The following is a 22,829-nucleotide window of genomic DNA, read 5'->3' on the forward strand; positions in this document are numbered from 1 at the left end:
AGCTTCGTGGCATAGAAACCGTTTGGAAACTTGGAAACAGTGCTCAATCTTGGCTAAACGCCCATGTTCAGCTTCAGATCATTCGGAGATCGTGGTGCCTCGCGACCTCTCTGATCATCGTCCTGGTTGAAGTCGACGCCATCGGTCGCTTGTGAGTCTGCGACCGTAATGTACGCTGAACGGGAGTGCGGTGGCACTGCCAGCTGATGTCTCGTTTCACGTCCCTTATAACAGCGTGTACCAGCACCTCACACCCCCATCACTGCCGAGAGACACTGTGTTCGTGCTCACTTGAGCTGGCATCTCCTCCTCCCCTTGCTTCTCGACAATCCACCTTCCTTCGGATCTCGCCCTCTGTTTGCGAGTCTGGACAATTTCTAATACTGCCATCCGACCTGTTGGCTCGTGAAGTTGATTTTCCAATTGGATATCGTCGTTCGTGACAATGTCGTACTCCCATACATCGTGGTCGACAAAAGAAGAAGGCGGGCAAGGGCAGTATGCCGACGCTCCAGAAGCAGTAGGCTTCCCTCAGGTGAGCCACATAGCGCTGTACCTTATCAATGTCTCAACTCACACGACAACGCGACAGGCACCCCATTTCCGACGCGTTCCTGAGCGCGGAATGGTTAGACAGGCGTCGTCGAGTCCAACGTCGAGTCTGTCCGGCGCTATGGGAGATGCCCACATCACGAACTCTCATTTAGGTGGCAGCGTACCCTCGGGAATGGCCTGGTCCATCCCCCAAGGTGCCTACGGCCAACTGGCGGATGACAGCTCCATGTCCGCTTTTGGACCTGCGCCGCCTACTCCCGCCTCGGCAGGCCCTTCGGGCCAGTTCTCTCTTTACTCGTACCAAACTCCGTACAATACCCCGTCATATAGTCCTAATCCTGATCCGTACCCTCATCATTCTTCCGCCCTTCCCTCCCCAACTTCGTTCGCTGAGCAGTTCGCAATGCAGCAAGCTCGCGCAGATGTAATGGCACACGCTCATCAAGGGTTGTCCACCCCCGGCCCCGCGACACCTACCTCCGCCGGCGCCATGGCCGGGTCTATGTCTATGGCCCCGAGCCCCATCCCAGGCGCGGTCCCGATGGGACGAGACCCCCGACGCTCCAGCTCAGAGGAGATCCGGCGGCTGCACCAACGGATCGCAGAGCTCGAGGCCGACCGCGACACCGTGGTCCAGCGTGCACACCAGCTGAGCAAGAGCTGGCGCGTCGTATGGGCGGGCTGGCGAGCTCGTTCGCCTCGGGATCCGCCCTCCCTCTCCCATGCCCACCCTACACACCCGTCCGCGCTGGAAGAAGAATGGCGGGCGCGCACCGAGGCCCGCCGGAAGATCTTCTGCGGCGTCAACCGCGCCGGCAACGCACTGTGTGCGTGGCACGACTCCCGCAGGGAACGCAGGGCGTACCCGCCGCGCAACGCGCCGCCCGGCATGCTCAACTGCGGCTGCACGTACGAGCAGGCGCTCTTCGAAGAGAGCCTCTCGTACCACGGCGTGGGCAGCTACCACCCCGGCGAGTCCGTGCGGATGGACCCCGCGTTGCGGAATCCGCTCCTCAAGCTCCTCGAAGAACGCTACAACTACCGCGACGGCGACTTCGACTTCGACCCCGTCACGCGGACGTGGCGGAACGGCGAGGGCGCCGCCTACTGGGAACAGAGGCTCGCGTCCGGTGCGGCGAACACGCGGCGCGCCCGCGGTGACGACCGTCGATGAGCCCGTGCCAACCCCCAAAAATGTCTGCATGCATATGAACTGTGTGAGTTCTTCATTCCATCTCATCGCATTGTCGCATTTTCCTCCTTCTCTCCACACATGCATCTGCTATCGTCCAACAGTTCGACCTTAATCCGGACACTCTCGTTTCCGCCTCCGCTGCACCCCTGCATTACTACACTATGTCTCATAGAACATTCTTTTCTCGCTCCATTCTTTGTATCCCCACTGTAGCCATCATCCCGTACCCCGGTCTTTTTCTCTGCTCGATAGAGGTTTGGTCATAGGTCCCCCACTGTATCCTTAGTTGCCCTTACGATTGCTCCGTAATCAATGGACCTAGTCCACGTTGTAACTTAGCCCCCACGTCGGTGCAACCGACTCGTCCGGGACTCCACTCAGGACGCGTATGCCTGCAGGTACCGTACAGCCAGTCTGTCAAATCACGCCGAGATCTGTCGTGACGCCTTACAGCCCCGCTATGCTGATGCAGGTTTCATTGGAGCAAAACAGGGCAAGCCGGTCTGACACCGACAGCGTACTCCTCACCGGACTCGGGAATATCGAGCTGACGGAGCCTCACTGTATTGCCTCTGGCCGCAGCGAACCACAGCATCCGGTGGGTCGTAAATCCCGCTCGAATTGTTTTGCGGGTGATTCGTTCGTTACATCAAGCCTTTGGAATTACATCACTGGGAAGATACTGAGTCGGTGGACAGAGCGGGGATTGCGAAGCCGAGAGGAGACAGCGGACGATGGAACGAAGCCATGACGGACTTGAACTGAGGGGCTCAAGCGCTTACTGGTAAGCGCCAGACTCCATGAATAGCGCTGTTGTTTGGAGCAAACATCAAGGGGCATAGTCGTACTTTCCCCCGAGGTCCAGAGCCTACAGTGAAACGATCCCAGTGTCAGGTAGTTCCCGATCAATCAGACGAGAGAACAGTACCCACCCGTCTATACGCCGGTCTATAGGCGATCTATGTGTCAGCCCTAGAAGCTTGTAGGGAACGAAAATGCGCACCTCTCGTGGACGCGGCGGAGGTATCTCTCGGTGTTGATTCCAAGGTATTCGGGACACAGCCTCGACATGCACTCTAGCGGGAAGATCATCATGTAATCTGCGGTCGTTGGCTCCTCTCCACCCGCAATCCACCCTCCGTCGACCTCTGTCAAGCGCTGCTCGATCTGTGTGGAAGATATCAGCCGAGACTTCGGTCACAATGCAGTAGATATTGCCGAGCTTCACCAACTGTCCTTGGATGCGCAAACGCGAATCCACCAACTTGGCCCGCAACTTGCCCATGAGGAAGCCAATGAGAGGCCGAATGAGCCAATGCATTCGATCGGTTATGACGCGTGTCACGAAACTGTTCACGATGAGCGGCATGAGAGAACCTTCCGAAGCGTGCGTGTCTAGCATCACCACATCAGTCAGTCATCTTGTGGTTCCTATGTTTGCGAAGCATACAATATAGGTCAGCGACTTCTCCACTCGCGGAGGGCCGTGCTCTCCCGTTTCCATGTTTACGAATGATGTACTCTGAATGAATTTATCAGTGCCACTGGCGGGACCATGTCACGAGCTGCGTGCCATGATGGTCGGACTATGTGCTAAGCAGTACAACCCGTACCGCTGCACGAAACCATCATGGGAGCTGCCGTGCGAGACGGACGTACCAACAATCGCACCGCTCTCTGCTAGATTGACGGAGCCATCGGTGATGACGGGTGCTGATCCGATGGGATTCACCGCCTTCAGCTCCTCTGGAGCCTTCTGTTCGGGGGTACGGTGATACTTCTTTATCTCGTATGGTACACCGAGCTCTTCCTAAGATGCCAGTGGGTGTCGGGGTTGGCATATGCAATCGTTCTAGGAGTCATGACTGACGCACCAGAAGCCACAGTATCCGTTGAGAACGCGAGTTATTGAGGTGATGTACTATGATTTTGCCAGCCGATGCGGTGCTCGAGTCCGTCATGTTGGTGACCTTGCTGTGGACAGTGGATTGTACAGGAACTCAAGGCTCGCGACGCCTCGCGTAGGTGAGAGACTTGAGAGCGGGGAAGAGTTTGAATGCTCGGAACGGGGGTCGCGGCCCACTATAAGTACGTGGAGAACGACGCTGAGACTCAGGGAGACAGAGGTGACGAGTTCAAAGGGAAGCGTAACACGTGAAGTGCGAGCGACCGTATGACAGATCAGGAAGAAACGATGCCGGATAGGAAAAGTCTTGAACAGCGGTCGTGCGCGTGACAGCCGGACGTCCGTTGAACGTTGAATGTTACAGTACCCTTCTGGCTTGGAAATGTTGGCGGTTATTTACGATGGGGACCAGGAATTCGGGTCGGTCGCAAATGCAGTAACTTAAGGAGAATTAATCCGGTTTCTCACTTGATCCTCCCGCCAGAGTTTGCCCTGACAGAATGAGCACGAAACAGTGTGGTCAACGAGGTAAAGAAGCGGGATTATCATACTCGTATGCAGGAGCGATGACGTGACAAGTGTCGAGGAGAAGGAACTTAGGAAGATCGACTGACGTCTATTCAGCCACCGGTCGGTGACGCGGGTGGCGGTGTGCGTCTAATACCAGTACATGTACAGCGCCTAAGTTAATAGCCCTCCTCCCCGCCAAGCTCAGGCGCACACTGCACTCTACTGTACTAGTGCTGGGTCTCTGCTATAGCCGGTCCTTTGCTAGTGACGACCACCAGGATACAAGCCTCGATCGAATCTAGTTGTCGCTGTTGGCACTAGGTAAGTCGACTGCCACTATTCCTGACATCCACGAAGTACCGGAACCGTAAGAGTCAACCAGTCCTGCTTTGTCCATTAGTCTGGGGGTGCACATGCCAACATCACGGGCAAATATGTATCGTTTTTGCTCTTACTGGCATGGACCCTACTGCCGAACCATTCAAGGGCGCTGTCGTGGTATGGCAGAGGCAAGCAAAAGGAGATGCGAGAGGTTGGCCAATTCGCACTCGGATTGCAAGCTGGTACGTTCATACGTATCTATGCCACAGTGCTTTTCTCATCGTTTGTATCACAACGCAGACGAAATCGCGACCATTCTCCAGGGCGAAGGTGACTACATGCGTTTCGAGATCAAGAGCCAGGAGGCTAGTTCTGAATGAGGTTGCTGCAGAGTCTCTACAAGCATACAGTCGGAAACCAGACTGCTTCAGGCGTGCCGCGGGGCTTATTCAGACTCGCTGCAGCGACCTAGACATGGAGAGGACGAGAGAATCAAAGGTACTACATATCTCGTTCGCAGTATCTTCCCTTTCCAATCCATCCAGCCGCAATATCCATGACGCTGTGCGAACTAAGCACCGCCAACCATCATTCTCCTCCATTGGAATGTAGCGCGTTCTCCACCGAGCCGCGCGCCTCACAAAGCGCCGTCCGAGGGGAGTCACACAGAAGCTGCGTCGAGTGAGTCTTGCAACCCTCACTATATGCGCCATAAACATGTGGTTGACATGTTCGTTCAGGGCATTATCTCGCAGCGCTCAGTATTGGTCGAGCTACTCGGTATCTGCGCGAAGTCTGTGCGTGACGTTGCTTACACGTCATCGCTTACATATCCAACGCATTGTGTCGTCAGCGCAACTATGCTACGCATTTCGACGCTGGAACGACATCGGTGAGGACAGAGCCACGAGCTGCTGCCTTACAACGACTTGACGTTCCCTCAGATACTGCCAGGGATATCTACCGGAACGCAACGCTGGAAAGTTGGCATTTCTTCAGCATCTGAACAAGAGGGAAGCATCACTGCACAGGGCAGAAGAGGCCGCGCAACTTCTCCTCCGGGTAACGTCGTCCTGGCGAAGGCCCATCACGTTCGTTCATCATTCTGTTTGCAGAACATCTTGGACGGCGTCGCAGACTTCCGCTCATCCGCGACGGCCGCACAATCAGCTCTTCAAGACTTCATTTACAAGGCATCAGCGGGCCTTGATCAGGTCTGCGTGTTATGTGGTCCACTGATGCAGTCATGTCACTGATACTGGCGCTTCGCTACGCAGACCGCGCTGGCTTTGACGGATGCTATCAGCGTGGTCCTAACACAAGCAGAACGCAATCAGATGGAGCCGTCTCGCGGGTGTGTATGGGAGCGCGGATGTCATACTCGAACTGAACTTACATATAGGTCGATTCCGCGCTCGGAGAAGCTCTTCATCGCGTAAGACATCCACTTCCCGGAAGCAGGTCGTTCGCTGAACGCAATACAGCATCGACATCTCTGAACCTTGTCACTACTTCTATCGGACAGTCCTACATGCCGAGATGGAAGAGCTGATGGGTGCCCTGGGGCAGCACTTCACTGGGTTACGCGAAGGCGCGGTAAGATGATCTGATGCATGCAACGAACTCTGACCTCTTCTCAGGACGCAGCCTACGCGCAGCTCTCCTTATAGGCGGGAGCTGGGAGGGTACATCAGGCATGTATCGCCCTGCATAGTATCCACGTCTTTTTCACACCGGACCTTAGTCCGTCTCGCAGCTAGTCTCCTCCCTGTCCGACCTTGGCTCCCAGCTCGACTTCAATCTCGCACAGGCGCAACAAACTCACGTACTGCAGCAAGGAAACGCTGAAGCGGCCGCGCAACTCGCCTATTCGCTCGCGGAACTCAGTGCGGCCGCACATAACGAGATCCAGAACATCTCTGGCACCGCGGAAGGCATTCGCGAGAACATGCTGGGCGCGGCCGCTGAGGCGCTCGGTCCTGACTGGCTCGCGTGGGGACGGGCGTTCGCACTGTGGGCGTGCGGTGTGATTCTGCGTGGTAAGTGCCGCAGAAGCCTGCGAAGCCGGTTGTGTGGCTCAGCCGATTCCCCTCGAGCAGTCGACCCCTCAAACCTGGAGCACCTCGCCACTCTCCCCACTGTTCGCGCGCTCATCGTCACCATCCGGGTGACGGGCTGGGCCGTGCGCATAGCCGCCTCTTCATCTGTGGTGGGTCATCCGTCCGCCGCCGCACATAAGACAAGGTTCACTGAAACAGCGTTCACGCAGAGTATGGTGTTGCTCGCGCTGTCCGCGCGGCGCTGGCTGGCCACCCTCCTAGCCTCGAGCCAAGATCTGGAGAGTTCAAGGTGCGTCTCCCCGCGCCGTGCGACCGCACTGATTCGCAGACCGCTGGTGACAGCCGCAGCCACGCCCCTGGCCCGGAATCTGAGACTCTGGCTAGCGCAGGGTCGATCCCCCCTATCGGCTGGTCTGAGCGGGAGCGCCATCCGCTCGCTCGCGCTCTACCCCCATCGATATCTTCAAATGCGACAAGACGCTATCGTCCTCGAGTCTCCCGCATCCCAGACAGGCTGTGCATTCCTCCGCTCATAACTACTGGATCTGCCCTGGGTCGCGTCGAACCTAAGTCTACATCGAACCTAGTCTGCGCCGCCGAACTTAAGCCTCGTCAACCTTGCCCCGGGACAATGAACTCTCTCCGCTCTGCGCCAGCCGCCCGTGGACACTCGCCGCGATTCTCCGTCTCTCCGTCTGCCACCTCGTGTTCTAGCCCGTCTTCGCCTGCCGAAAGTGGACAGCTCTGGTCTTGTGCTGCGGCTTCGGCTTCTGGCGATGCTTTCTCAGCCTTCCGATATTGCCGGCTGTTCTCACTTCCGACCGACTCTGCGTGCGTGACCGGTCTCGAGTGTCTCTTCTGGCTCCGGGCGCTCTGCGGTCCGCTACTTTTCATACCGTCAATGACGGTATGAAACGGCGCCTAATATGTCCTTGGGAAGCACTTGCTACTACGGTGGCCACCTTCAAATTCTTTTCTAATGTTATATCTGTGCATCCCACACGGAAAACAGCCTCTATAGAGTTGATTGTTCATGTTGCGCGGAATCGTAAGTATTGGATGAATGCAACACTGTAGTCGTGGATGTCAGGCATGCAGTTGAACGTCCAGCCTTGTGAGAAGCAATCACCGAGAGTTCGGTAGCTATGTGACGCGACGTCAGGAGTTGGTCAAGAGAGGCTCAGGTTTCAGAGGAGAGGCATGAGAGGACAGTGGCAAATCCGGGATTAGCCGGGCTAAGCCTGGAGAGTACACTCTGGATTAGGCAAGAAGAGAATGGAGTAATAAACGATAACAAGCTCGTAACCGAACCCTAATCACGACCGCTGACTCCCCCTCGGAAGCGATCTCTCGAGCTTCTCACTCCTTCTCACTGTTGCCCTCCCTTGCATGTACGCACGCGTGCGCAAAGCACTGACCCCTGCTTGAACAAGCCAGACATGTCGACGAAGACGATCAAGCCGCGTAACGCCACCAAGACCAAGCGCCCGGCTGAGGTGGCCACTACCCAGAGTAAGACCGCTGTCGGCCAGACAAGCGGCAAGACGAAAGCGGCGAATGAAGTTCCTCACCGCAACCCCAAGTCATCCTATGTAAGCCGGTATTCGACCTGTGCGAAAGACATAATTAAAACATGCACGTCGACACCGGCTGTGTAACGTCATTCTTATAGGTCCCCGTCACCGCTGCCAACCCGCCCATGGCTCGCGTGAAAGAAGGAAAACAGGCTACACCACCACCGAAAACGCCACCCGCAACGCTGAAGTCCGCACCAACTGTAACTGTTACAGCGAAAGACCCGCCATGTGCAGCGCCACCACAAACTGAGGTAAGGGCCCTGTTAACTATGCATTTTCATGGAATTTGACTAACAAATGTGTAGGTGAAACGCGAGCCTGCGGAATCTGTGCCTGCCTGCAGGAAATTTCTCGCAGGTAAATGCAAGAAGCAAAACTGTCCTTACAGACATGTAATGAGTAAGATAGGCAAAGCGTTTCACTCTGGGTATTACTCTGATTCCATTTTCTATTGTGACGCTATCACTCGCTAGATACAACACCAGAGACCATAGACGAACCTCGCTCTGCCGCTACAGACCGCATTAATCCACCTCCGCCCTACTCTCCCAGCGCGTCTTACGCCATTCCGAAGCCTTCAGTTCAGACAGAATATCGTAAGGTGCGCTGTGATCAGTACCCTCATGAACCAACGCCGCGGATCCTTAATGACTATTATAGGGAAAACCTGTCTCAAAACGGCGTTGTTGGGCATTCCGCCGCGGTGAATGTCATGATGACAGTTGTCCAAAACGGCATCCTCGCAGCTGGGACCCCGAGCGACTTAAGACCTCGAAAGAGGACTCCAGCGAGGACGAGTCAGACGATGAAATCGAGGAACCTGCAGTTGGGACACTTGTAGCGAAAGCCCCTTCAGCATCCGCAACGACGCAGTCCTGTGCCCCAGTTTCCGTTGCACCTTCCCCACGTGCCGCAGATCCGGTAGTCAAGCCCTCTTCTGTGTCTACGACACCAGCCGTCGACCCTGCGCCCGCGCGATCACAAATCAGAGCGCAGCCCGAGGGAAGGGACGACGAAGTGTTGGATGCAGCTCGTCCTGACGGAGGTGGCAAGATAGGCAAGGACCAAGATCGTACACAAGTCGGTGTATCTGTTTTCGCACGCATACTGAGACAGCTGAGACCTATTCAATTTCATCTAGCTGGATACGCGACCCATATGTCGAAATCATTTGAAGGGCTATTGTAGGAATAAGCGATGCCCTAGGCAACACATCGACCCCTTGCACAGTTCGGGGACGCGCGAAGGCGGTGTGCAGAGCGAGCAACAGCGACAGCAGCCCGCAGCCGCTGTCGGTGCTGTTGACTCTGTAACAGCTGACCCTCCGCCGTCGATGTCGCAAACTGGTGACGTAGCTGCTGCCAGACCTAACGGAAGTGTTCCTCATGCTTCGGAAGCGCCTAACCCAACGTCTTCACTTCCACGCCCCTCTACATCGGAATCTACGTATTTATCCCCGCTGACTGTCGCGCCCGTAACTGTCGTCTTAGCTTCGCGCGCCTCCGTGCCTGAACTTCCGTCTGTACCTGCGCGCACCTTCACACCCAAATCATCATCTGTGTCTGCTGAAGTGCAGGCGCCGCCGAAAGCGTTGGAAGAGCCGAAAGGCATAGGCGACTTTCCCTCAACGGTTCGTCGCCCGCTACGAACTTCGTCGCAGTACTCACGGACGTATTTGCAGAATGGAGGTGTATGCCGATTCTTCCTTGCTGGCAACTGTATAGCTACAAGGTGTAGGCATTCACATGAGCTCCGGTTTCCGGAGCCGGCGCCATCTCAGATCACAGGGGTCCGGCCTTATGCCAAGGTTGGCGGTTCAACGGCAAGTGGATTCTTGATTCGCAACCTCATATCAATCTGAGTGACGTTCCAGGAACCGGATGACGAACCTCCTCTGAGCCATCTACCTTTCGCAAATGTGGCAGAATTATCCGCTGAGGAGACAGTTGCGCCTGGGCAAGGTATCAGTACTCTCCCGCCGAAGCCCACGGAGTTGTCCATCAACGCCGTTGAGGACTACTCAGCCCGGCGCGCCGCCGAACAGAATGGTCAGCCCATGCGTAAATGGGTTGTTGACCCAAGGCCGGCCAGGGTACGTTTGCATGTGCATCATAATACGGTCGATGACTCATTTCGCCTCGTAGAGATCGGACGAGATATGCATGCGTTATCGCAGAGGCACTTGTAGCTATGGGGAAGACTGTCTCTTTACCCACACGCTCGCCATTGACAACAGACGCGCCCGAGTGAGCGATACGAAGGCACCTCTGATTGAGACAGCGACTCATGCCCTCCTACAGAAACTCAACGAAGTGTGCAGGTTGCATGTGTTCGGTGTTTGCGACTGGGGAGACAAGTGTCATCGCACGCACATATCACCAGACAGCCCGACCTTGGTGCTCCGGACGCCGCGGAGCGACACTACTCTGCAGAGCGGTCCAGAGTCGGAGCGGTCGCCAGTGGGGGGAAATGTCCAAGATGCTATGGACGCGAATGCTAGTCGGTCTGAGGAAGTACCTGCAGGGGTCAGTGAGCCCACGTAGTACAATGATATCAGGCACTCATTTGCAGCGTTGACAGGGACCCGCGACCAAACGCACTTGTGAGATCCTCAGTATTGAGCGCCCGCATAGGGCGCGTAGTCTCATGAGCACATTCGATAACAGACCCGCTCGAGTATGTCATTACTTCACGCTCATTTGCAGATGCCTCACTGTTATCGTTTGCCAGCGGTTCTACACGGTATGCATCCCTAATCTCCGTGGGAGGTGCAGGTATGGGGACGAATGTTTCAAAACACATGTACTTCCAGGCCCTGAGGTAAGCTGCACACTATGTAGTGTATTTCCGAACACACGCACTTATTCTACGTAGCAGAATGCTTACCTACGGCCACATGAACGGGTGGCTTCGTCAACCAACGCGATGAACTCTCAGGTCAGTGCCGCATTGAGAGCATGTAAACATAATATGGATGATGGACCTTCCTTTCTCTAGTCGTCTACACCTGTCCTGAAGTCACAAGAAGCCTGCTTGAACTGGTTGTTTCGAGGCACATGCTTAAATGGAACGAGTTGCATGTACGATCACCCACCCCAAAATAGGTCATCGAGAACGGAACCTCCTGTGGACATCTCTTCGGGTACTGTGACACCGATGCCTACTGGAAGCACGAGCGTTCGTGGTTATACACCGGCGCCGAACAGGCCCCCTGGCTCGCTGGGTCTCTACGACGGCGTATCGGATGTAGCCACTTTGTGTCGCACGCCCGAGCACCTTGTGTCTTCAGGGAACCTACACACAATTCCAACAGATCAGGAACGGCGATCACAAGGCACCACTGCGGAAGATCTCTTGCATGGTTTGATGAGAAACCGCAGAACACCAACAAACATGTCAGTGTCCGGTATCTTCGCGCTTCCCAACGCTCATGTTCTTGGGTGTTACATCTTGCCAGGTCGCACCCGTCTGCCTATGCACAGCAGGAATCCAGTCACCTTCGCCCACAGAAGGTGTGCACTTATCCTTGCTTGAGTACTAATCGGCTCATTATTGCCTTTCAGGGCGCATTTCCGGCAACGAGGGCGATGTCGACTCCTCACGAGGCACCTGTTCCTGATAGATACGGTACCTTCGGGCCACGAGCTGGCGATTCCTCCGGGTATTTCGACATCCCCAGTAGCAGCCCTGCGGGTGCTCGCTTCAGGAACTCTGGCCCCCGCCTCTGGAAACAGTCGACGAATGCTCAAGAGGATCGACTAAGGGAAGAGTCGGCGCAAACAAACAGGGCTGATGGCTTGATCGAGCGTGGCGATACCTCGTCCGAATCCTCATTCCATTCCGCTGTAAGTTGCCTTGTCTCTCCTGATACGCAGGCAGACATTCTCATCATGCGGTAGCAGGAGACTCAATTTGACTTATCTGTTGACGCGTCCCAGTCTTCAGTTTCGTCATTCGATTCGCCATGTACGCCCGCAGAGCCGTCACCACCTGTGTGCTGGGACTTCCTGCACGGAAAGTGCACTAGGCACGTCTGCCGTTACCTGCATGAAGTGCAACGCGATCCGGTCGGCGGTGGCGTGGATTCTGGACGTCAGCGAGCAATCACGAACACTGTATGTGTGCTGTCTATGTTAGGGATAAGCGCTAATGCTGGTTCTCCAGCGTCCAGCGATTCAGTACCCTCCAGAGAGTCATCACCCTACGAAAGCATCCTCCGCTCGCTTCTCTAGCGCGGAACAACGTGACAGTTCGCATGAGTCTGACCAGTCGGTCCGTGTCGAGCCTTCTACGGTACCTGCGGTGCCTCCTGGGCTGGGTCTAGAGATCGTGCGTACCAATCGCAAGCACATGTCTTACTACATACTCACATTGATGGACAGAAGCGTTCGCAGCCGGTTCCCCTCACACAAAGGAGAGAGCCTCCCGCGAGCGTCACATTGTCTGTCCTTGATTCGACAAGAGTGACGTATGGTCCAGGCTTCGACGTACAAACGGTCGTCACGGGGTTTGAGACGCGGCAAGTCGTATTGAAGGACCTCCCGCTCGACGTGAGCCCTGCGGATGTCACGGCTGCGCTCAAGCCACATGGAGAGGTCACTTCTGTATATCTCCCTGATCCAGGCAAGAAAGCTGTCGCAGCGGCCAGAGTCACATTCGCTACTCCTGACCAAGCCGCGAATGCTGCCTCCGCCATCGATGGGCTCGAGTTGTTCGGCACAACCATCACTGCACGGTTGGGGTCCGGACAGTCCTCTCTCGTCGGTAAGGCGAGACTGGCCGACGGAGACGTTCTGCTCGAGTTTCCCTGTGCCCACAAGACCGCGTACGTCGGTTATTCGACTCGAGCACTTGCAGAGAAAGCCATTGCCCTCGCCAACAACACTGAGCTGAAAGGCAACTGGGTGACCGCCGAAATCCATGAAGGACTCCCCATGGTTGGCGCCTCCACCATCCGGATCCGTGGTCTGCCCGCCAGCACCCAAGTCAAAGACCTCGGACGGTATGGCAAAGTAGAAGGCGTCATGCTGGAGCGTCCCAACTATGATTCGTCCAAATCGGCAATCCATCGACTACGCACTATTCTGGACAACTTCGGGTCAATGTTCTCGTTCAATGTGTTGCCGCCACCGTACAAGCGAGGGACGATTCGCGCGTACGCTCAGTTCGAGACGCCTGCAGCCGCAGAAATAGTATGTGCAGCTCTGCATAACAGACGACAACCATTCTGCGGCCATGGCAAGCTGTACGCTACGCACGTCCGTACGCTCGTGTACCAACTTCCTCCTGCCGTCTTCGATGCTCTCGGTTCTGATATCCGTCTCCTCAATGCTTTCATATGGAGAACGTTCGAACCGGGCAGCAGCATATCCATTGCCGATCGGCGTGCGACCGCAGGTCCTCACTGTCCTGTGCGCGTGAAGCTTGCTGCGGAGCGTATGCCAGCGCTCACCAGGATGAAGAGTCATTTCGATCGTCTTCTACATGGAGACAGGGTCGAGCAGGATGGCGAAATTGTTTGGGATGGCTTCTTCGCGCGAAGTGCAGGCATCCAATTCCTAGAGGAGGTGCAGAGGCGACATGTGGGCGTTCTCATCAACCGAGACATTGCAAGGCGAATGCTATCGCTCTTCGGCCCAGAGTCCCAACGCAATGCAGTTCGTTCGGTTATCTTAACCAAGATGGGCGAGTTGAAGAACCGGAAATTGCACATCATCGACCTCTCTGGACGACTCATCGGGCTCTTCTGGGGTGCAGATCTCTCTGCTCTGCAAAGGCGATTCGGAGAAGAGAACGTATCTCTCGACCCTGTGGCACGTGTCTTGAGGGTGAGAGGGGATGATGCCGCTCATGAGGCAGCCCTTCTCGCTGTCAAAGAAGCTCGCGAGCGACATGCGAGTGACAGGCGGCAGCCTCAGGTCGAGTGTCCCGTATGCTTCAACGAGGTGACCAATCCCGTGAAGCTGGACTGTGGCCATACATGGTGCAAGACTTGTCTTCAGAATTACCTCCGTGCGTCGGTCGACAACGGCGCATTCCCGCTCGTTTGTCTTGGAGATGAGGCTCGCTGCACCTCTCCGATACCCATCCATGCCGCGCAGGAGATTCTTTCGACGAACGACTTCATGAGCATCGTGGAGGCATCGTTCCGCGCCTACGTCCACTCACGGCCGTCTGAGTATCACTACTGCCCAACTCCTGACTGTTTACAGGTTTACCGCCGAACTTCCCACAACACCGTCCTGCAGTGCCCGTCGTGTCTGACACGGATATGTCCGAAGTGCAACTCCGAGCACCACGAGGGGTCGACTTGCAAGCTCAACGAAGCAGGCGATCGTATCCTCTTCGAGGAATGGAAGAGCAGTCATGATGCCAAGGATTGCCCAAGCTGCAAGGCGCCGATTGAGCGAGAGGCGGGTTGCAACCACATGATGTGCATACGGTGCAAGACGCACATATGTTGGGCTTGCCTGGCTACGTTCGACGCAGGAGGCGAAGTCTACGAACACATGCGTTTGATCCACGGAGGAATTGGATTATGAGAGTTGTCGTGGGGTTGGGTTGGCGTGGCGGTCTAGCGATATGGCGAGTCGTTCAGTTATTGTCGTATCTATGCATGTCCCTCTGTTGCGCAATTTGTTGTTGTACATTCTACCCTTTGTATCTTCCGCTGTAATTTATACATGGGTCTGAGTGCGATGTTTGTGTGCCAGTGTGCCAGTTCGATAATAAACAATACATGCTGGATAATACAAGATAGTGAGCGGACGCCATACAATTACTTGTTACAGATCGAGTCCGTAGAGCCCCCCAGGAATTCGCAAAGTGAAAGATCAGACGGCAACATATTGCACAAACTATACAGCCCCGTAAGCGCGTGGACGTCCTCTAGTTGCGGAAGATACATACCTCTTTATACGGCCGTTTCGGCGGCTCTCCGTGCAGCGGCAAGGACTCCGGTAGCTCCGGTACGTTGGGGTCGTACTTCACCTTCTGACCATGATGATCCATGAACCCATCAATCGGCGAGGGATGGTGAGCCAGCTCAGGAGGATTCGCCATATCTCTCGGTGCATACACGATGCACCACCGATTCTGGTCGTAGACTAGGTGGTCGCCACGTCGATTCCAGTATCCCTTCCGTACCTTGCGAGTGCCAGGAGAATGTCCAGGAGATGGGGCAGCGGGCGCAGGAGGATATGCAGATGCGGCGTGCGCGGTGGATGCGGAATTGTAAGCAGAGGAAGTGTGAGCACTGGACGAGTAAGAGGCCGAGGGCTTGTGAGAAGCATAGGCAGACGAGGACCGAGGAGGCGAGGAATAGTGTGAAGAAGGCTGTGTATTGGAAGATCGAGTTGAGGCTGGCTGCGTGCCGGAAGGATAGGCAGAAGACGTGCGCGCACTGGAGGAATAGGTGGAGGACGGTTGAGAACTTGACGTGTAGCTGGCTGCAGGTTGGGCCGTGGACGCAGAGGAGTACGCCGAAGCCGATGACACTGTCGGATAGTTAGTGGGCATGGGAGGCCGGGGCAGAGGATTGTGTGCCGCCCGGGAACTTCGCGAGGGGGAGGGCCCGCGCGACCGAGAATGCTCGCGAGACGCCGACTGTGAGCGAGAGTGCGATGGCTGCGTCGGCGACCTTGGTTGTGCAGTCGGTGATCTCGCCGTAGGTGGATTTGGCGAGCGTGTCGGCTGGCTGGGCGGTGACCTTGACGAGGTATATGAGGTCGACATCTGTGCGTGCGATGGCTGCCGTTCATCCAAGACGGGATACGTTACGCTGCGTGATATCCGCTGAGGGCCCGATTCCGGCGACGCATGGGACGACCGAGGCGGCGAGCGCGCATTCACGTGCGGCGTTGACTGTGGATCACTATACCGACTCCTGTCGGACGGCTTCGGTGTGCGTGGCTGGGACACCGCGCGTTCTTCGGGAATAGAGTCGAACGTTGATGAGGCAGAGAGTGACGGGAAGGTCGAGCTCCGACCCAATTCTCGGCCGCCGCCGGGACTTGAACCACCAATGGTGCGCGACGCGGTCATAAGCGGACTCAGCAGACCTTCCGGTTCCTCCGAGAAGGAGGCGAGGAATGGAAGAGGGGCAGCCGCGGAAGAGGGAGAGCCTGATGAGGGAGTGGGGGCCGAAGACCGGCGCTTGGATAGGCTATTGGAACGGCTTGGGGCGTTGGATGCAGATGTAGATGCAGACGCGGGTGCGTAGATTGGGCCGTGCTGTTGGTGATTTGGCGATACCGGTGCACGAGATGATGAACGACTGGCGTCTTCGTGCGTAGAACGCCGAGAAGGGGTAGTGGACGAGTTGTGCGCCTCGTCGCCGCTGAGGCGACGGGAGGGTGTGTTCGCCGCCGACTGTACGCTTGGATCGCCACTCGACCTTCGAGCGTGCGCCGATGTTGCATGCGAGTCATCAGTGGTCGACCGCCGAGTAGGCACGGGCGTAGACGTCGCGGAGTAGTGCCCCGGTGTGCGGACGATGCTCGGGCTAAACGTCGGATGCAGCTCCTGCCTCGAGCTGAACGCTTCTGTTGCTGACCTGGCGGCAGCAGCAGCAGCCGCTGATGATGCTGATGAAGTCGGCGGATTCGGAGAAGATCGTGGTTCCGGCCTTGCCTGTTGCGTGTCTGCAGGGCGTGGCGAGACGTCGCGACTCCGCTGTCTCTGATGCTGCTGGGAGTACGTTGAGTACGCCGGATACGCGTTATGCATGTTTGGCGGCGGCGGCGGGATGACATTAGGCTCGGCACTTGGCCCGTCCGTCTTTTTCGACTGGGATCTCGTGGCGAGCGCGCAGGGTGGATTCGTGTCTCTGTCGCGGCTCAGGCCTGTCCTGTGCACGAACCTGTCCAGACGTCGCCGAGCAGAACTCCGTATGTAGCACCGTAGCGGTCCTGAGAGTAACGCGGCTGTGCTTCCGCCGTGGGCGCACTCCGTTCGTGGCGCGACCGCGACGGTTCGCGGGTCGCCGGGCGCTCGTCCTGCACACGCGAGTTCGCCCGTCCCTCTCGCCCGTCGGCCCCATCCCTCCCCTCACGCCCGCTGGGTAGGTCAGTCGAATCCTGGTGCTCAGGAGACTCACTGAGTTCCTTCGGGACCCATACCCAAGGCGTGTGCATCACTCCGTTCTCACGCGTCTTCTTGGACACTGCATCCCTGCGAGGAGACATGATGACGGTCTCTGCGAGCACGATCGGTCGGGCGCACGCACCTGATGTGCATATTCTCCAGTCCGAGCGGGTTGTCCGATAACTTCGTACTCCAGTAATCCTGATTGCCCTGATTCGGCTGTCGCTTGTACGGGTTGAAGTTGTTCGCCGCCGCGTGCGGGCCCCAGCTAGGATGTGGCGCCCACGCGGGGACACCAGGTTGCGGCCCAGGGACGGGGCCGCGGAACATGGGGTTGAACTGCCACCGTCCGGACGTCCACGCCTGAGGATTCACGCCGGCAGGGGCGGGTGGAGGCCAGGATAGCCGGCGGGAGCGGTGGGTGGCCATGAGCCGACCCAGCCTGTGGGCGCGGTCCACACTGGAACTGCTGCTGTTGGGGATTCGCCCAAGACATGGATCCGCCAGAGACGGTCGTCAACTAGCAGAGTCGCGCGGTGCGGGAGATCGGCGTGTGCTAGATTGGGGGCGGGCCGTCTAGGGTTCTGTAAGGACACTGGCATAGATATATAGTCTTCCGATGGCTGTCAGTGAACGGCTTTGGGTCATTTACAGCGTCTGCCACAGCATGAGAATGAAACCCACCCCACTACGATCAATCGCGGAGACAGATGCACAATGGTTTGGATTAGGCAATTGTTGTGCCCGTTGCACCCACACAGGGTATTGTAAGAGCAGGGAGTGGGCGCGCGATCTGCGCTGGCACAATAGCGACGAGCTGTGCCAGATGCAGAGGCTGCGGGGCGAGTGACGACAGGCCTCGACTGGACGTGGCTTGATATAGCACGCGAGGACACCCCAGTTCCTCGACACGCACCTGCACAGTGCACGGGGATGGTGGCTAGATAGCGGCGAGTGACCCCGGCCAGGTCCGATCCCGCGAGAAAGTCGAGAATTAAATCGCGCTTCGCTAAACACTGATCGGGGTCAAGATACGGGCGCGTGTCGTAATCGCGTACAGACTCACCCACAGGGTCACAGCGTAGGAGGCCGAAGACTTGGATACGAAGCTCTGAGCAAGCTGCAAGGCAGGAACTTAGTAGGCGGTATCGAACAGCATGATCGAACGGGAATGTATGTGCTCCGGACGGGGCTCAGGCTGTGTGGCAGGATGTCACAGAGCTGTTGATATCTATTTACCTGGAGTGGCAGAACTTACCTGGACCCCCCGAGCTCCTTCTCCTCCTTTCACAACGATCCGGATAACTTAGGCCCAGGATAGGCCCCACGTCGAAAGTGCAACCTCAGGCGAAGCTCGAAGTGTGTCGATCTTGCTGTTCCCATCAAGATTGGACCGTGATTGGCAATGTCGCGGGGGAGCCAGACTACGCGCTGAGGTCGACTCGAATGATCACGTTGAAGGTAATATCAGATGCCCCCGCCCGTCACGGCGTACTTAAGCATTTTTGACGATGGGCCCATCACTTTGGAAACAGCTGTAATGTACTTAAGCGAAGTCTGTGCAGAGCAATATATAGTCAGCGCATGATACTTACTGTAAGTACTGGTGCCGGCAGGCCGTTGTGTCTATCACCATTGTTGTTCGCGGGATATGTGCGTGCCTCAACGGCTTGTTAGGGATTTGAGCTCTGATCTCAGAACTACACCAGTGGCGAGACATGTCTTGCTATCCCTGGCGGAGCGGGAACGAGGTGAGTGCAGGGAAAGAGAGGGGTCGCCTCAAAACCATACGGATGTGATTTATATACGATGGATTGAACAGCCGTCATGGAAGCGTGAAATGTGAAAGAGAATAGATATTGCGACGGTCAGTAATAGTCTGTCTCCAATAGCGCATTCGGAATGTGCCTTGCCCGATCAGGCAAGTGTACAGGTGCATCCACGTCAACGCTCAGTCGAATTCTCCCCTGCGAAGTAACCTCCGAGGCAAAAGAATACGTCATGCTGCCACAGCCTACTCGCCTGGCCCAGTAGCAGTTATCGCTATAGGATATTAGTCCCTCTGCAGGCATATCGAGCAACAGACGAAGGCCTCGAAATTCAAGGCAAACGAACCCATGTAGAGGAGATATTGGCTTTCAAATGCATTACAGAAATGCGTTCATCATATGCCAACATTTCAACTTTCTATGTACTCCGGTGATGATGCTAGTGTGACCGCCGCAGGTTTCAATTTCCAGGACCAGAGCCCAGGAAGAACGCGTACGTGTCTGCGCCACAGACGCGTTCTCACGTGATCCATTGTCCCAAAAAGACTCGGCAGTAATCGCAACCATCGCGTAAGACCAAGGCCTCCTCCTCTAATAGCCTCTGGTATCCTTCTATTCACTCCAATGTCTCTAGCGCGAACATGCTGCGCGGCTTCACGCCTAAGACTCGCTGTGCAATCAACCTCTCGTCTGTCGTGGCGACATTTTCTGCCCATCGCCGGTCTTACGCCTCCAAGCGGAAAGATGAGAGGGCCAAGCACAATCCCGTCGTATCCACGAGTGACCTTGTCCCCGGCTCTCAACAGAAGCTTGCGGGCGCAGAGTACGAGAAGACCGAAGAGAAAATGAAGGGCATCGTCGAGAAGTTCCGGAAAGACGTGGCAGCGATGGAGATGCGCGCGAGTGGCAGGGTCACCCCACAAGTGCTCGCGCCAGTGCGTGTCACTGTACCGGAGGACAAGGGTGGTGATGGGAAGAGCCACCGACTGGAGGAGGTCGCCACGGTCGGGTGAGGGAGGGGACGACGCTGATTGTGACAGTGTTCGACGAACCTGTGAGTCGCTCGTCGTCGTGCGTGGCATTTCGTCTACCCTGAGCTCATCTCATGTGCAGTAGACGTTGAAACACGTCGAATCAGCCATTTTGACGCGAAGCTCCCTGGAGTAATGCCACAGAGGCTCGACTCGAGGACCCTCAAGATCCCTATGCCGAAGTGAGTGAAGCGCCATTATTTCCCTTTGCCGCTGATCTCCATGGCCTTGCAGAGCGACAGTGGAGACACGCACTACCATGGTCACCGCTGCTCAGCGACAAGCCGAGGAAGTCCGCCAGCTGGTGCGAAAGCAGCATTCGGCAAGCATCAAGAAAGGAAACTACAGGAAGCACGCGCCTGAGTTGGACGAGGTCTGTCTGTCGCATCCTCCTCAGTCTTACACGGCCTCCTGACACCTATCGCGCAGCTTCAAACGCTCACGAATCAGTACCTTGCCGATGTCGACAAGATTCTGTCAGACATCAAGAAGGGCGCTGGTGGCAAGTGACGAATAAGTAGGGATTTTCCGTAGGGACCGATCCACTCCGGATGGTTTACGCATGATCAAACAGTATGCCTCGCGGCTACATTGCTATCGAAACGCTCTTCATTTGACCTGTCTTACTGCATAACGATCTCATGTTTAGGGCTGCCGACGCACGAGAGCTCCGTCCACAAGTACTACTGGCATCCTACCTATGCCTCCTTTGAATTTTTCGGATACGTCGTACGTAGTTCCTCCCAACAGTCTCAGAGACGAGCTTCAAGCAGTCTACGCGTGTCTCTGTGTATGAGCCCTACGAATGCAATAGTTGCCACAATCGACGCGCGAGTGCTTCCGAGTGACCGCGTCGCATGTCGTTCACTCGAACTGTGAGTCGTACTACCCACATCTCACAGGCGACTCGAAGACCATTGAAGTCACGCATAAGGCCCCAGGCAGTCAAGGCACCTCTGAAATCCGCTTCTCGGACTTTTACATGTCAACAACTCGCTGCCCTCCACGTGTGCCTCCCTACGCGAGCACGCCTTGCAAGCCGATTCTTGAACGTTTCGACTGTTGTGCAAGGCCACCATGTCACTGATACGCTGGACTTTTGCCTCTATGGACTCGTTGGACACCCTTGACGAAGCAGTACTAGAGCGTTGTCGGCCCCATGTCAGCTACCTACAGCACTTGAAGGCATATTACCGGCAAGCAAGGTTGGAAGTTCCAGGGACCTGGATGTCGGTGTGTGACGCTTTACCTTGGTTGGCTATCGCTGAGTAGCGACTTACCCTGATTTTGGCGTATGGGACAGACACCGCCAAGGAAAAGTACCACGACCATTAGATGGACAACGGAGAGTCGAATCAACTCAAACTTCGCGTCCAGCTACGCCATATCCAGGACGATCTCGTCTACTTGACTGATGAAGAGCTCACACAACGTCCTCCTTGTGACCCCGCGGTGCCAGTGAACTTCTGCTTGTCTGCTGAGCGCCACAAGCACTGGCGTTATCACGAGTCTGACGGCTCAAACGACACGATCTGTATAACACACATGTCGCTCTGCCAAGTGACCCAGGTGCTGCAGTACCGCGACTGGGAGGCCCTCGCCGAACACGCTATCGCCACAGTGTTCGACGGCATCCCTAGCGCCTATGTACGAAGGTCAATTCAACCACCGATGTCACCTAGTACTTCTGTCTCACGCAGCCAACAGGCAAAACCTTGGCGTGATAGGTCTTCAGCGCACCGAGGACCCCGTCGGGTCAATCGACTACGCCGTCCTCTTCTACCCAGTAGGACCGTCGACACCGAGGTCTTTGGAGCAGCTCGCTTGCACGCCCGTCAGCGCTGCCACCCAGCCCTCTTCTGTGCGCAAAGGGGCCCGCGAGGTGGCCTGGGTCCGACCGCCGACCGAGGAGCTCCCGTCGACGCTGCGCAACCTCGCTCGTCTAGCCGAAGTCAGCCTAGCCTCGGTGTCGCGCCCGCTCCCTTCATGCACCGGGGACAGCATCGAGGGTACGCCCGTTCTGACTGCGGATGCCGGAGACCCTCCCATGACGATGGGCCTGATCTACGACTCGGAATGCATCCGCTTGGTGGCCCACATCCCGTACGCCGTTGCAGATGGATACAACTATCTGTCTTTGCTCTTCGACACGCTCCCTTTCCCTTCCCGATGTGCTGGGAGCGCCGGTGCCAGTGAGTTCGTTCGAGGGCGCTACCGCGTTGCGCTTGCCCTGCTGGCCGTGCAACAGCATATCTTCCGCATGGTAACGCGCATGGAGCGTGTCGAGTGGCCAGAGAGCCACCGAGAGGCGCAGCGATCGGCTATGCGTGATCTGCTCGTCGATCGATTCGCGGAAGTGGACGTGGAGAGCGACAGACCGACTTCGACGGAGACATCGGACTGGGGATTGTACGACCGAATCACGACAGAGCAGAACTCGGATACATTTCAAGCCCACGAAGGCAGAATCAAACAGTCCAACCCGGTCGTTAAAGCATGGATACTCCAACGAGACATAGGGCGGTCGTCTGCTAGTGATAAGTAAGTAGGCTAGTCGTCGGCTATGCTTCGAACTCTCACTCACGGGCCACGACCCCAATCTCGGTGTGACATCCTGCAGCGTAGACGGTTTTGAAGCACCCCTTCCAGAGGACTCGCAGAGCCCTCTCAAGGGCAGTGCATACACGTCATTGACTACCATTGGCCTTGAGCTTTAAGATCGCGGAGGATCGCAAGTAGAGCTGACGAAGCCAAATCATGTCCTGGGACATGTACAACATGTGATACGCCTCACTCAGTCTTCGGAGATCCACACTCGGTA

General features: G+C 56.4%; 8 protein-coding genes across 8 annotated transcripts; 6 read left to right on the plus strand and 2 right to left on the minus strand.

The window, feature by feature from the left end:
- Positions 1 to 445: 445 nt before the first annotated feature.
- Positions 446 to 1,729, plus strand: B0H18DRAFT_1115265 (uncharacterized protein; the record flags this gene model as incomplete). The annotated part of the gene is made up of 2 exons (XM_048033241.1): positions 446 to 535; positions 593 to 1,729. The coding sequence occupies 2 exons, from the start codon at positions 446 to 448 to the stop codon at positions 1,727 to 1,729; spliced, it is 1,227 nt and encodes a 408-aa protein (XP_047898154.1).
- Positions 1,730 to 2,339: 610 nt separating this feature from the next.
- On the minus strand, positions 2,340 to 4,205 carry B0H18DRAFT_982713 (thioredoxin-like protein). Its single transcript, XM_048044554.1, has 7 exons — positions 3,625 to 4,205; positions 3,410 to 3,560; positions 3,201 to 3,272; positions 2,979 to 3,145; positions 2,754 to 2,917; positions 2,683 to 2,698; positions 2,340 to 2,618 (listed from the first exon to the last, which is right to left on the minus strand). Exons 1-7 carry the CDS (start codon positions 3,709 to 3,711, stop codon positions 2,580 to 2,582), a joined length of 696 nt encoding a protein of 231 aa, XP_047898155.1. The 5' UTR covers positions 3,712 to 4,205; the 3' UTR covers positions 2,340 to 2,579.
- Positions 4,206 to 4,954: 749 nt separating this feature from the next.
- Positions 4,955 to 6,123, plus strand: B0H18DRAFT_605898 (uncharacterized protein). Its single transcript, XM_048038759.1, has 5 exons — positions 4,955 to 5,168; positions 5,228 to 5,284; positions 5,341 to 5,379; positions 5,432 to 5,922; positions 5,972 to 6,123. The coding sequence occupies exons 1-4, from the start codon at positions 5,044 to 5,046 to the stop codon at positions 5,724 to 5,726; spliced, it is 516 nt and encodes a 171-aa protein (XP_047898156.1). The 5' UTR covers positions 4,955 to 5,043; the 3' UTR covers positions 5,727 to 5,922; positions 5,972 to 6,123.
- B0H18DRAFT_982743 (uncharacterized protein) lies at positions 5,974 to 7,459 on the plus strand. Its single transcript, XM_048044555.1, is given in 6 exon segments — positions 5,974 to 6,083; positions 6,158 to 6,181; positions 6,232 to 6,696; positions 6,757 to 7,100; positions 7,163 to 7,383; positions 7,402 to 7,459. 4 exon segments carry the CDS (start codon positions 6,039 to 6,041, stop codon positions 7,081 to 7,083), a joined length of 861 nt encoding a protein of 286 aa, XP_047898157.1. The 5' UTR covers positions 5,974 to 6,038; the 3' UTR covers positions 7,084 to 7,100; positions 7,163 to 7,383; positions 7,402 to 7,459.
- A 1,885-nt stretch (positions 7,460 to 9,344) lies between these two features.
- B0H18DRAFT_606022 (uncharacterized protein) lies at positions 9,345 to 14,839 on the plus strand. Its single transcript, XM_048038761.1, has 13 exons — positions 9,345 to 9,754; positions 9,806 to 9,946; positions 9,998 to 10,216; positions 10,269 to 10,649; positions 10,705 to 10,800; positions 10,855 to 10,944; positions 10,999 to 11,061; positions 11,122 to 11,519; positions 11,582 to 11,636; positions 11,688 to 11,969; positions 12,024 to 12,239; positions 12,289 to 12,453; positions 12,507 to 14,839. The coding sequence occupies exons 1-13, from the start codon at positions 9,458 to 9,460 to the stop codon at positions 14,664 to 14,666; spliced, it is 4,563 nt and encodes a 1,520-aa protein (XP_047898158.1). The 5' UTR covers positions 9,345 to 9,457; the 3' UTR covers positions 14,667 to 14,839.
- Positions 14,825 to 18,074, minus strand: B0H18DRAFT_982749 (uncharacterized protein). The gene is made up of 14 exons (XM_048044556.1): positions 17,351 to 18,074; positions 17,010 to 17,295; positions 16,823 to 16,911; positions 16,496 to 16,801; positions 16,378 to 16,462; positions 16,334 to 16,356; positions 16,160 to 16,300; positions 15,904 to 16,135; positions 15,857 to 15,873; positions 15,707 to 15,832; positions 15,548 to 15,679; positions 15,215 to 15,526; positions 15,013 to 15,190; positions 14,825 to 14,981 (listed from the first exon to the last, which is right to left on the minus strand). The coding sequence occupies exons 1-13, from the start codon at positions 17,635 to 17,637 to the stop codon at positions 15,013 to 15,015; spliced, it is 2,214 nt and encodes a 737-aa protein (XP_047898159.1). The 5' UTR covers positions 17,638 to 18,074; the 3' UTR covers positions 14,825 to 14,981.
- Positions 18,075 to 19,554: 1,480 nt separating this feature from the next.
- B0H18DRAFT_982763 (uncharacterized protein) lies at positions 19,555 to 20,833 on the plus strand. The gene is made up of 5 exons (XM_048044557.1): positions 19,555 to 19,665; positions 19,722 to 19,986; positions 20,116 to 20,190; positions 20,243 to 20,381; positions 20,438 to 20,833. Exons 1-5 carry the CDS (start codon positions 19,602 to 19,604, stop codon positions 20,516 to 20,518), a joined length of 624 nt encoding a protein of 207 aa, XP_047898160.1. The 5' UTR covers positions 19,555 to 19,601; the 3' UTR covers positions 20,519 to 20,833.
- A 720-nt stretch (positions 20,834 to 21,553) lies between these two features.
- Positions 21,554 to 22,725, plus strand: B0H18DRAFT_1115271 (uncharacterized protein; the record flags this gene model as incomplete). Its single annotated transcript, XM_048033242.1, has 3 exons — positions 21,554 to 21,663; positions 21,716 to 22,549; positions 22,629 to 22,725. The coding sequence occupies 3 exons, from the start codon at positions 21,554 to 21,556 to the stop codon at positions 22,723 to 22,725; spliced, it is 1,041 nt and encodes a 346-aa protein (XP_047898161.1).
- Positions 22,726 to 22,829: the final 104 nt, after the last annotated feature.

The sequence above is a fragment of the Fomitopsis serialis genome (genome assembly GCF_022376445.1).
Source record: "Fomitopsis serialis strain Sig1Antser10 chromosome Unknown B0H18scaffold_7, whole genome shotgun sequence".
NCBI lineage: Eukaryota > Fungi > Basidiomycota > Agaricomycetes > Polyporales > Fomitopsidaceae > Fomitopsis > Fomitopsis serialis.